At 43.6% G+C, this 13,428-nt stretch overlaps 1 protein-coding gene across 6 annotated transcripts in view; it reads left to right on the top strand.

Moving 5' to 3' along the window:
• Nucleotides 1–13,225, top strand: part of ADGRF5 (adhesion G protein-coupled receptor F5) — a 109,282-nt gene extending 96,057 nt beyond the window's left edge. For 4 of the 6 annotated variants that reach the window (XM_060308134.2, XM_030870526.3, XM_030870525.3 and 1 more), the window contains 7 exons: nucleotides 1,620–1,828; nucleotides 4,383–4,562; nucleotides 6,134–7,525; nucleotides 8,781–8,822; nucleotides 8,909–8,968; nucleotides 9,580–9,664; nucleotides 11,544–13,225. In XM_060308134.2, the coding sequence (XP_060164117.1) occupies nucleotides 1,620–1,828; nucleotides 4,383–4,562; nucleotides 6,134–7,525; nucleotides 8,781–8,822; nucleotides 8,909–8,968; nucleotides 9,580–9,664; nucleotides 11,544–11,623 (2,048 nt within the window). In that variant the 3' untranslated portion in view covers nucleotides 11,624–13,225. The remainder of the gene's footprint in view (nucleotides 1–1,619; nucleotides 1,829–4,382; nucleotides 4,563–6,133; nucleotides 7,526–8,780; nucleotides 8,823–8,908; nucleotides 8,969–9,579; nucleotides 9,665–11,543) is intronic. The other 2 variants (XM_060308136.2, XM_060308135.2) reach the window with 1 other exon arrangement.
• The last annotated feature ends 203 nt before the right edge of the window (nucleotides 13,226–13,428 follow it).

Here is a 13,428-nt window from a genome sequence, read left to right as displayed (position 1 = left end):
GCTGTGTTTCTTGGCCTCAAGCCTAGGGGAGAGATAAATGCGATTTAAAAATGTTATCACATATAATGTGGTAGATTCTAAACTAGAGGCAGTTGTGGGAGGTTAGAAGGGGCTGCCTGGTTTAACTCTGCTAGTGATTAGGTGGGGAGAAATTGATCAAGAAAGCCTTGCAGATGAAGCCATATTTCCGTACGTAAAAAGAATCAGAGACTGTGTAAAAAGGGCTACGTAAAAAGAATCAGAAACTGTCTTTCCCATGCTTTGTCATCACTGAGCCAATATCCCCCTAAATACTATTGTCAAGGTAAAAGGTCGTGATTTGTGGAGCCATCTCTGTAATAACCAATACCGAAGAGCTCTCCTCAGTAGCAACTGAGGGGCAAGTGGATAAAGGATACTCCTGGCCTTGCATCATCAGCAATCCCCTCCCCGCAGAAATCTTCTCTCTAATAGAACCCGTGATGTCTGTAGGATCCATGGCTCCATTACCAAGCTTGTTTGAGTTTACTGAGGGATTTGAGGTCCTTCTCAACATCTGTTGGTATCTGAGCCCTAGACAACAAAGTAGGAAGCCACTTAGAGCTCCCTGTCTCTCTGAGCCACCGTCCTCTGGACCCCACCAAGCACACCTCTTCCAGGGGGCAGCCAAGGTCATTTCTCCACTGTCCCTCCATCTTAGCCTAGACATCATCATGTTTTATTCACTTACCTTTGTTCTGCTCTTCTTTCTTCATACCAAGTCTGATTCCTCTTCTTTTTCCTAATAGACATTACTTAGGTATTCTAAGATTTTACACAATGGCTAAGAACTCAATTCATGCTAAGTTTAAAAGATGATGAGAGCGGGGGTCTGCTCATCAGAGAGTCAGGGTCCCTTGGAGACTAGAGATTCTGCAATAAATGACATTTTCCCATTCAAGTCTGTCTTGAGTCGAGGTAAAGAAAAGTCATCCTTACGGGAAACCAGAAGGAATAAATGCTTAGGAATGTTGCCCAGAATATTCAGGTCATGGGTGCCTGGGATTTCTGCTACTAATTATATCCTTGGATTAAGGTGGTGCTTCTCAAACTTGCCTGCACCCTAGAATCACCGGGGAAGCTTAAAAAACTGCTGATGCCTGAATTCCAGCCCAAGGGGTTTTGATCTTCTTGGGCTGGAGTGAGCCTGGACATTGGTATTTTCCAAGCTCCTCTGAAGATTCTAATACACCAGAGCTGAGAACCCCTTGGATTAAGTCATTATGTCCCTAAGACCCTTGTTAACCTGCCTGTCTTTCATCTGGATGAGTACACGTCAAGCTCTCATTATTTTCCATGGCTTAGGTTTTACAGGCATCAGAGGGAAGATTCCTGGAGGTCAGAGGTGGGAATGAGGCACTGAGGAAATAAATTCTGTTAGAAAAAGCCAGTGCAGATTAGAATCGGATTTGCATGGAAAGCCCTAAGGGGCTTTAGAAAATCAGGGGCAAAATAAAGAAAGTGGGCAACTCCGAAAAGGTCACTGAAAGGAAAAAAGAAGATGAGTTCAAAGATCAAAGCTCTACCTAAGCCTGACCCTATTTCCACTATCTTTTCTCCTCTCTTCAATTGTCCTTTTTATGTCCATTTTTCCAATGCAGGGGAGAACGTCACATGCCAAGATCCTATCATAGGTGTTGGGGAACCCGGAAAAGTCATCCAGAAGCTTTGCCAGTTCTCTAATGTTCCCAGAATCCCTGGGAGTCCCATTGGCGGGATCATAACTTACAGATGTGTGGGCTCCCAGTGGAAGGTTAAGAAAAACAACTGCATCTCTGCCCCCATAAATACTCTGCTCCAGCTGGCTGAGGTGATTCTTTTTTTTTTTTTTTTAGAAGATGTTGGGGTAGGAGTCTATTAATTTATTTTATTTATTTTTGCTGTGTTGGGTCTTCGTTTCTGTGCGAGGGCTTTCTCTAGTTGCGGCAAGCGGGGGCCACTCTTCATCGCAGTGCGCGGGCCTCTCACTGTTACGGCCTCTCTCGTTGCGGAGCACAGGCTCCAGATGCGCAGGCTCAGCAGCCGTGGCTCACGGGCCCAGCCGCTTCGCGGCATGTGGGATCCTCCCAGACCAGGGCTCGAACCCGTGTCCCCTGCATTAGCAGGCAGACTCTCAACCACTGCGCCACCAGGGAAGCCCCCTGAGGTGATTCTTAAACACTTGACTCTGAACTCTTGGTGGGGAGGTGTGTCTAGCTGATCCAATTTCTCAGCACTTAGGAAAACGGGCTTTGAGCTGCTTGGTATTGCTCTCAAAGCTATACCTATTTAATTCCAAAGAAGATGCAACCCTAGAAATGCTGAATATTTTGCTTGAATCCAAATATGGAGGCAGCGAAATACGTGTTCTGCCCTAGGACCAGCTGTACAGCGTCACCTTGACTTCTTAATACCTTGTTTCCATTACCTCCGAGATGGAAGTCGTGTTATCCCCTCTAACTGCTCTCCTTTGAAGAATTTTTATATCAAGCTAATAGCGCTAATCTTTTCAGAAAGGGGAGCAACACAAAAAGTAAGGTTCATCAGTCAAAAAAATAGTTGGGCTTTACGCTTTTACAAGTCTGAGATTTCCTTAATCCTTAGAGGTAGCCTATAGTTATAGAAGGGCCTAGCTGACCTCTCTTACCTAGAATAGAGGTTACTGCCATGTGGTAGGAAAAACATGTTTCACTTCATCAAAATAAATATAAATTACCTCTCATACTTAGGTTGCTGAAAGTTCGAGACGCCTAAAATTCCATGAGTTACAATAAATGAGGCAATTAGTGGGGTTATAGCTCATGGTAACATCTTCAGACCGTGAGCTATATTTGGAGCTAATATCTGGTTAGCTCCAAATCCTTGCATCCCGGGAAGAAGGACTGAGAAAAAAGGGTGATATTGGTTTGCATTTTATCTAATTATCTCTTGTCTCACATCAAATTCCTTAAAATACCGACTATGTATAAAGCGTTATTATAGGTGCTATCAGGGTAAAGAGGCCAAATTAAAACTTGACCTCTGATTGGATATGGAATATAGATGTTATATATGTATTAATTGGGGCTAGGATAATCAGGAAGTTCTGCTTGAAAAACGTGGCATCTGAGTTAGACCTTGATGGGTAAAGCATCGGGAATATAAACTATCCCAATTGAGGAAGATAGAAATTATAATTTGAACTCAACATTGGGCCCTGGTCCCAATTCTAGATACTACATACCCCTTCAATGGAAAGGGGGCATGCTGACCTATCATGCTCCGTCTGATTTATCCATTCAACATATGGTATTGAATACCTACTACATACGAAGTTAAGTGACTATGTTAGGGATTATGGGATATGAGAAGATACAAAGAAATGCAGCACATGGTTCCCATTGTTAAGGAGCTTATCATTTAATGGGAGAGAGATTGAAATTAAAACACAGGATGACATTGGTAGAGATGTCACAAATGTAAATTCCGTTAAGTAAAACAAATACTTCTGCATTCAGAGGAAGAAACTCCCCTGGGTTAGAACACTCATCCAAGTTCTTTATGGAGAAGACCAACTTTTAATTCATTCTTTAATTATAGTGAGGAGTCAGATAGTTAGAAAACACAAATGTGATCATTACAGATAAGGGGACCATATAATTTATCATCCAAACCAGGATACTTTTTACTTTTTGGTTTTTTTGTTTGTGTGTGTGTGTGTTTTATTGAAGTAGAGTTAATTTACGATGTTGCGTTAGGGAAAAGAATCTAAAAAAGAATATTTCAGATTCTTTTCCCTTACAGGTTATTACAAAATATTGAGTATAGTTCCCTGTGCTATACAGTAGGTCCTTGTTGGTCCTAATTTTCCCTCCCCGCCTTTCCCCTTTGGTAACCTTAAGTTTGATTTCTATGTATATGGGTCTATTTCTGTTTTGTATATACGTTCATTTGTATCATTTTTGAAAATAAAAGAGGACACTATTTATAATTACACTGGGACATCAGATGTAAACCAGAACTGTCCCAGGAAATTTGGGATAGAAACCTCAGAGTGGCAAATGTGCTTTCATACAGACAGTCAAGTGACAATTTCATGCAACTTTAATCTAGTTCTCTAGCAGTCATATCTACTTCCCTTCCTTTTTCTTTTCAACTAGTCATCAGGTTGACATATGCTCTACTGTTCCCCTTCTATGTGTGAGGTCTCGTGTAATATTCTATTCTGAAGAGCAAGCACAGTTTAAGAGATAAGTACATTACCTTATGGGATATACTTATGAGAATGGAGGAATCAAAAAGGAAACTCAGATGTGAGAGATTTTTGTCATGGATGTATCAGCAGTATTTGATGACTGATGGGCAAGTTTTTTGTTTTTTTTCTGTGTCGGCTTTTGTTTTACTAGGCTTTGATGAAGAGCCCCTCTCAGGATGAGAAGCTCCCTTCATACCTAAAGAATCTTTCCATTAGCACAAACCAGGTGAAACTTGAAGTCAAGTCATTTCCTGGGAGCCTGGGAGCCATTATTAACATCCTTGATTTGCTCTCAACAGTTCCAACCCAAGTGAATTCAGAAATGATGATGGTGAGTTTGCTTAAGCCTTGCAGGAGTTTGGGGTCTTGTCTTTTCATCCCTCAGGACTTGGGGTCAAGAAACATAACTTCTCTCCATTGCAACTTCGTCTCTGTCTTTTTCTGAAAATCGCTTTGCCAGCTCTGGCTTTTGGCATATCAGTGAATATTTTCAGTGTACATTTTGGGATCTTAAGATTTCTCTAGAGAAGGTCTGTTTTAGTTTCTTCATTAAAAGAGAATGAATTCTTACCTGCTTTCTAAGAAAGCTAGGAGTGAAAGGTTTTCAGAATATGTACAAGGTGGGATTCTCAATGGTCTCTCACAAAACATGATCTTTGAAGCAATCCGCATTCTGAGAGGCAAGAGAATTCACCCACCAGAATTCACATGAAGAGACTTTAATGAAGGGATACTTACAGAGGTAAAACCAGGAATTTAAAAAAAAAAAAAAAAGGTGTAAGGCACCCAGAGACCAGCGACATTTAGAAGCCCTTACTACCCTGAGGATTAAGGTGGGAAGGAGAGGAAATAGTGCACCCATAGCGTTGGAGGAGGGATCACTGAGCAGGAACTACAGTATTGGAAGTATGTAACTATCACCAAAGGTGTGCTGAGAGTGAAATGAAGGTGCAGCGGGTAGCAGGAAAAATATATCTCAGCTTCTTTCTTCTCTCACCCTCTCATCTCCCGCCGCTGCTTCTCATTGGCCAAACCCAACCGGAGGTAACTGGCAAGCCGCTTGGGTACCAGGAGTCTAAGGAGCTTATACAGATTTCCTAGGGCTGCTGTAACAAATTGCTTCATTCCAACCTCTGGCTTTGTCTTCACATGACCTTCTCTTCTTCTCCATGTACCTTCTCCTCTTCTGTCTCTTATAAGGATACTTGGATTTAGGGCCCTTTTAGGTAATCCAGGTTGATTTTTCTCTCAAGATCCTTAATTACATCTACAAAGATGCTTTCTCCAAATGAGGTTTTCTCCAAATAAGGGCCACCATTCAACTAACTGCAGGGCTCATCATTTCAGAGAACAGAGCAAGGCAAAGAAGGGCAGAGAGAAAAAGCCACTTCGCTCCATGGAGAGAAGCCACAAATGACAATTCCAAGTTTATGGGCGAGAGAATCAAAATGTTGAGCTAAAAAGAAAGATGCCTTTAACAACACTCCCATGGCGTGTTTGATGCTTAGCATTTGAGAGGGGCTTCTGAGACTACCTCACCCTTGCTGGTGAGATACCACCCACCCAAAAGCCTTTACAGGCTTGAGATTTAAAATAAAATAAAACAATTAATAAATATCTCTGTCAGCCCGCTGAGTCGACCTTAGTGAGAGGTGGGGGCAGTTCTCACCGTCACGACTGCTAAATGTTTAGTAAGTCTCGCAGTTGTGAGGACCCATCCCCTGCTAATTCCCTCCATAAGAAGGTGGATCAGAGTCCTCCACAGCCTGGGATGCTGCATTTTTCTCTTCTATTTTCTTCTTCCCTGTACCCACTTAATGAGTTTCCAGGGAGATGTTCTCTTCTTCTCTCTTACGATTGAAAACATTCGGTTGGTTTGATCCCATGCCTTGTCAATTACAGCACGTCCTCTCCACGGTCAACGTCATCCTCGGCAAACCCATTTTGAATACCTGGATGATGTCACAACAGCAAAAGACCAATCAGAGCTCACAGTTACTGGATTCATTGGAAAGATTTTCCCGAGCCTTGCGGTCAGAAGATAGCACCATCTCCCAACCTAATGTTCAGATGAAGAGCATGGTCATAAAATCTGGCCACCCCAAATCCTACACACAGAACTTTGTTTTCTTAGACTCTGAGCTCTGGGGCAATGTGACCATTAATGAATGCCAGCTGGAACACCTGCAACCAGATTCATTTATCGTCACCGTGGCTTTCCCAACTCTCAAGACCATCCTCGCCCAGGATGTCCCAGGAAAGACTTTTGCAAACAGCCTAGTGATGACAACCACTGTCAGCCACAATCTAACCGCGCCATCGCCATTCAGGATTTTGATGACTTTCAAAAACAACAACCCTTCGGGCGGGGTACCAAGGTGTGTCTTCTGGAACTTCAACCTCGCCAACCACACGGGGGGGTGGGACAGCAGTGGGTGTTATGTTAAAGAAGTCACCGAGGACAGTGTGTCCTGCAGCTGTGACCACCTCACATCCTTCTCCATCCTCATGTCCCCTGATTCCCCGGACCCTGATTCTCTCCTGAAAATCCTGCTGGATATCATTTCCTACATCGGGCTGTGCTTTTCCATCTTGAGCTTGGCGGCCTGCCTCGCTGTGGAAGCCGTGGTGTGGAAATCGGTCACCAAGAACCGGACTTCCTCCATGCGCCACATCTGCATCGTGAACATCGCGGCCTCCCTTCTGGTCGCCGACGTCTGGTTCATCGTGGCCGCCGCCGTCCACAACTACCGCTACCCGCTCAACCAGACGGCCTGTGTGGCTGCCACCTTCTTCGTCCACTTCTCCTACCTCAGCGTCTTCTTCTGGATGCTGACTCTGGGCCTCATGCTCTTCTACCGGTTGGTTTTCATCCTGCATGACACGAGCAAGTCCATTCAGAAGGCCATTGCGTTTTCTCTCGGCTACGGTTGCCCTCTGGTCATCTCCGTCATCACGGTGGGGGCCACCCAGCCCCGGGAGGTCTACACGAGGAAAAATGCCTGTTGGCTCAACTGGGAGGACACCAAGGCCCTGCTGGCCTTCGTTATCCCAGCACTGATCATTGTGGTGGTCAACGTGACCATCACGGTCGTGGTCATCACCAAGATCCTGAGACCTTCCATCGGGGACAAGCCGAGCAGGCAGGAGAAAAGCAGCCTGTTCCAGATCACCAAGAGCCTTGGGGTCCTCACACCGCTCTTGGGGCTCACCTGGGGTTTCGGTCTCGCCACCGTGTTCCAGGGGAGCAATGCTGTCTTCCATATTGTATTTACCCTCCTCAATGCCTTCCAGGTACGTTCTGCAGGGCAGCGCTCTCGGGAAGGATCTATAATGATAGAAACACAAACAGGGGTAGGAACGGGGAAGGACTTTTGTTCATAGGAGGCCCTAGCCCTAAAGAACGGTAATGACAAGAAGTCAGTGAGATAGAAAGGGCGCATTCCTCTGCTCCCATGGAACCGCATGCCTCTTATCACCTGCATTATAATTTAGTTGCCTACGCACCTCTCTTCTAAGTGCCCTGATAATACAAATAGGAGGAAAGTCCCTTCCCTACACTGGATTTTGCTATTTATCTAACATTATCTTGATGCCGTTTATTATCTCCTAAATGAAAATACCACCGTTAAACCAAACAATCTCTCCAGTTAATTTCCACTAGCATTAAACGAGCCGTGCCTTGGTGAGGTCAGGGGCAACATCTGTCTTATTTATCAGTACATTCCTAGTGCCTGCAAAGACCTTGGCACAGACTAGATGCTCAGTCATGAGCACCTTGGCAAGTGCAATGAAGGCTCTGTACCACGTAGTGGGTTCTCAGGCAACATTTTTCTGAAGGATGAAAGAATGAATGCTCTATGTAAGGTAGACATTTTGCTCCATTATGTGAAAATGAAAAAGACATTCTCTTTGCTCTCCAGCAGCACGTAACTATAATACAAGCCACATTGTTAGGTGGGCTTTAGCAGAGGTACAGACGACAAGCCTTTGGAGCACAAGGAAGGGGATGCTTAATTCTGATTCAACCAGTGGTAGGCCTAAGTCCCCATGAGCTGGTGAGGATCCAGGGCATCTGGAGGTGATGCCGAGACGTTGCCCTAGATGCTAATGCCAAGACCATGCAAATTCTAACTTCTGCTACTGGGCCCATGGCTCCAAACTCTAAGGCTCATGTCTAATGATGTTTATAATATGCCTTGACTAGAAGGGACTGATTATTCCACCTCATGCCCTGTGTTCTCATCACAACTACATGAGGGCTACTGTAGACATAAGAGGTATGTTTAATAACATAACCAGCAGGATCTCCAGCGCACAATTGGGTGGAAATAGGGAAATTGAAAATATCCTTATGACATTATAACATCAGAGGCCCTTGGTGTGGACCTACTACATCACTGTCATCTACTGGACCATAAATGCAGATGTGGAAAGAGGTAGTACAAATTCTATGGCAGGTGAACAATACTTCCTAGTTTGCTAGACTAGACTATGATTAATATAATTAATATGATTAAAATGCACTTCTTCCCAATTCTTTTTTCAGGGATTATTCATTTTACTCTTTGGATGCCTTTGGGATCAGAAGGTAAGAACAGTGACAGTCATGATTCTAGAAAAGTCTAAATTGCAGTGACATGTTGAGTTGACAATGGCTTCTTTTAAATGATGCAGGTACAGGAAGCCTTGCTGAATAAGTTTTCACTGTCGAGATGGTCTTCACAGCACTCAAAGGTAAATACTTCCTTTGTAGAAATTTACACAAACCCCTCTCTCTCCACTACCAATTATAACATAGATTATTCCACTGTGTTTTCTTCTTACCTGATTCTGCCTATTAAACATAGTAATGGAACAGAACTAGCATTAAGATGCTGTCCCCACATCTTTAAATAGAGGTTACAAATAGCACAGATAATATCAACTGGAGGTTAAAACCAAATTTCAATGAGAAGTACTCTTCTGGGGAAACTCAAGGCCATAAAGAACAAAATTTGAAGAATAATGATGAATAGAATTTTCTGTAGTTCATCTTGGAAGATAACTATTGCACTTAAATATATTTGTTTTCCTATGTCAGAAGCTAGTAAACCCTATCGAACAGTAAAAAATGTATTTGGAAGCTATTTCCCTCCTACCGGTGGTGATGTTACAGTGTTTCAAAAGGTGGCTCCCCTGCTTAGTTTGTCTGAAATAGAAATTCATGCTCATCCAGGCTCTCTCCTTAAAGTGAAATGAAAGACGCAGTCAGTGACCACCGGCAGGCAGCAAACGAATCATCCTACAGATCAAAACTGGGCCTTGGTCTAACACGTTTGCTGTGTAATTCTTCTTTTCTTTTCTAGTCAACATCCCTAGGTTCATCCACTCCAGTATTTTCTATGAGTTCTCCAATATCAAGAAGATTTAACAATTTGTTTGGTAAGACAGGTACGTGCTGACCTCTAGATGTTTCCTGGCTTGACCTAAACATATTTGCCCTGGGGGGAATCTCACGCCCCTACTGTCCCACTGCCCACTTCATGGCATTGACCCATAATGGCCTTATTTGGGGCAGAGATTAAGTACTTGCTTATATTTTCCCAAACACCCAAGGGGTTGGTACAGAGGGCAGTTGCCTTCAACCTGTGGAGAGCTCTCCATAAAAACTGTAAACACCGTAAAACTGGGAACTGTAAATTGCTGGCCTGGTCAAACACGGAGTTCTCTTCTATTCCTGTTATATAAGAATAGGTGGGTCATGTTTACGGGTTACAGGGCAGCGAAGAATATATTTAGAGAATCCTCCCATAGGATCCCATGCTGTGAGTTTCATTTCCCTTTTTTTTTCCCTTTTCTTTTTTTGGAGTGTCCTTCTTTTACACATCGACATTTATAAAATTGCATACATATGAGGGATCACCCTCATATGTTCTGTTAGGGGCGTGGCGCAGTGAACGTTTCCTCCTTGTAGACATAGGATAAAGAATGTTAATGACTTTGGGGAGTGGGTTTCAGCTATTCTGGCAAGCTGAAACTCCTGTCCCATGTCACCGCCACCTCCTCCCCTTAGGAAAATAGGCACCAGACTTCCTTTCAGCTCCTCAAAACTGAACAAATCTCACAAATGAAGACATGTATCAAATGTATCAAAAGCCTTCCTGACTAAAGCTTTTCATATAAAGCAACTTTTGAGAATGCCTATTAATTATTGAAACTCCAGAGAACCTGGTGTTTTGAGCTTCATTTTGATGCATGGCTCGTGAAACTGGAGGACCTTCACTTTTGATTGGACCTGTTGTGAAATGATCAAATCTCCAGGGTATGTTAGAACTATTCCCTTTGGCCAGCACTGTCCCCGGATCATGTTTATCGTTTGCATTAAAGCAAGACAGTGAAAACTCTGTGAAACGATTCCACAGAATCAGAATTATGCAATATGTGAGGTCAGTAAAACGTGTTCATTGTTTCTGAGCCAGTCAGGTCAAGAGTTGGGGTCCTGTTCCCGAGGTCTCGGGGCCTGAGGGCCCCGGCCATTGCCACTTAGCCTTTCAGGGTCATTAATGCAGATCCAGGTTGGCCTATCTGAGGGGTCCATAATCACTGTAACTTTGGTTTGTGTTGTCAGCAGCGACAAAGGGCCCCCCAGGCAATGATGGAAACCTTGTTAGCCGTGGCAGTCCGCCCATCTGATGGTAGGGTGGGGCACTGTGTCGCTTCCCCTGCCCAACACACAGCCCGTACCGTCCCCGTGTTCAGTTCCCACCCCCCTGCTGACACGAGCCTGTGCAGTAGCTCGCGGGCCACCCGCCCTGCTACACTCATCCTCAGCGCTCTTGTTGGCATTCTCTGACTCCTGCTGCTTTTTCGGTCCTGCCTTTTCTTCTCCTGTAATTTTCTCTTTTCTTTCCTTTTCTCCCTTTGCCCAGCTCAGTCCCCAGGCCCCTCCCAAGAGCTTCCCAAAGTCACACCAACCCAAAGGGACCAGGGATATTCCCTCCCACGGATGCCCCCAAGCCAGTGCATGTGGTGGCATGCAGAGGGCTGCCCCTGTCGCGATCTCCCTGTCTTTTGTAGAAATCTGGCTGCTGGTATGATGTGAAATAGTCAGTGCTTGTCTTGTCGGCCACCACGCATGCTTGAGAACAGCTTTGTTTGTTCTCCAGGACTTCTGGGTCTGGGGAGGAGGGCAGGCATGTGTTCCTATCCAGGCATGGCCTGAGCTTACCTGGCTCCTGGAGTAGAGCGCCCCCTGGTCTATGAGCAGAGGTTCACACCCTGGTAATCATGAAGACTTGGCCTTCAGCTGAGCTGCTGTTCTGTTTTTCAGGAACATACAATGTTTCCACCCCGGAAATAACCAGCTCATCCCTGGAAAACACATCCAGTGCTTATTCATTGCTCAACTAAGAACAGGAGAATCCAGCCCATGGAACCTCTTGGGGAACAGTGGACGTTCTCTGAAAAAGAGATCTTTTCCAAGCCATGGATAAAATGTTTTCTCCGCAGGCTTCAGGGAACAGATGCCGAAGAGACTTTTTCATTAGGGAAGGGGCTTTCTTTTGTAAATACAGACTAAAAGGAATTGTTACATTTATGTTGCAGCCCTACCCCCACCCCTTGTGTGATACCGAATGTGTATAGTATTTAAGTGAAACTCAAGCCAACTTCTCTGTCTATATTGTAAAATAGAATTTCAGAGACATTTTTACTTTTCACACCCTGGGCCCAAAGATAAGCTTTGATTAAAATAATAAGTGAAAGGCTAGGACCTAGGAAATACTTCAGTGAATTCTAGGAAGGAAGGAAGGAAGGAAGGCAAGAAGAAAGGAAGAAAGAAGGGAGCGATGGAGGAAACTAGAAGGAAAAGAAAAAAATAGAGAATAACATAAGGACCATATTTTAAGATTTCCATGTTAATGACCTAATACAATTGCTTCTCAGGTGCTGCAACACTGAAAATTCAAAAATGACTCCAAATGGAAATGGAAAATTAGCTGTGGAGAAACTTCAATATCTTCCTGGTATTTCCTTAGTTAAGAGGGACCAAAAAAAAAACAAAAGCAATGAAAAAATTAGGGAGGAAATTATATCAAAGATGCTTTCAAGTGGATGATAATATTTACAAGAAATTCATGGAAGAAGACATGATTCTCCTGATGCTAAACATATACACATATGCTACTGTATGTTAAGGTTGGAGCTAAGTGGAATGAATAGACAGAGAAAGTGTGATGGCCATGCCTTATTAGATCACAGCAGACCAACTGCTGATTACACTTTTATAGTTTAGCAGAAAAGGCTTATGTTTTGCTTCCACTTTTTGAAAGCAAAAAAAATATATTTTTATATCCATTCATTTCCAAATATGATATATTGCACTGAAATACAGAACCCCCCTCTACGGTCATATATTAACAGCTTTAACCAGGTACTTTTCTGTGCATGATAGAATAGATTTTCATGACCTTACAGCATTGTATATTATTATTGTTGTAGTTACTGTGGATTTAGGGTCCCTGGGTGTGTTGTATAGCTCTCTATGTATTAATTCTTTCAGTTCCTAAGTTCCTAGACCAATATACATTAAGAGTTTTCTACTGTCTAATTCGTGTTTATTTCAACCACGTGGAAATCTTCTAGAAAGAAATTTTACAACCAGCTAGTCTGTGCTTCTGATGACACTTTACCTTGATGAACAGATGGTGAAGATTGTTTGTGAATTATGTGCATGTGTGTATTTTGCTTGTGTGTGTGCAGTTCATAAAAATACAAAGATTAAAATAGCATCCTTATCAAAGTTAACCACGTAATGCCGTGGAGCAACTAAGCCCGCACGTCACAACTACTGAAGCCCGTGTGCCTACAGCCCGTGCTCCGCAACAAGAGAAGCCACGACAATGAGAAGCCCACGCACCGCAATGAAGAGTAGCCCCCGCTCGCCACAACTAGAGAAAGCCCGTACACAGCAACAAAGACCCAACGCAGCCAAAATAAATAAATTAATCTTAAAAAAAATGTTAACCATGTACCGTAGCCACAGCAACCGTACATTCCAAATCAAAGTCGGATCCCAGGGAGACAGTGAAACAGAATAAAAATGTGGGGCTTCTCTGAAAATGTGGGTTGTGTGGTCTTCATAAGGACAAATTTAAACGGGTCCAACCACCAGGAAGAAAGGCCAAAAGAGTCCGAGATTCAGCAACCATTTATTT

The sequence above is a fragment of the Globicephala melas genome, chromosome 11 (assembly GCF_963455315.2).
Source record: "Globicephala melas chromosome 11, mGloMel1.2, whole genome shotgun sequence".
NCBI lineage: Eukaryota > Metazoa > Chordata > Mammalia > Artiodactyla > Delphinidae > Globicephala > Globicephala melas.
The sequence above is the reverse complement of the archived record's forward strand: the minus strand, read 5'-3'. Positions and strand labels throughout refer to the sequence as shown.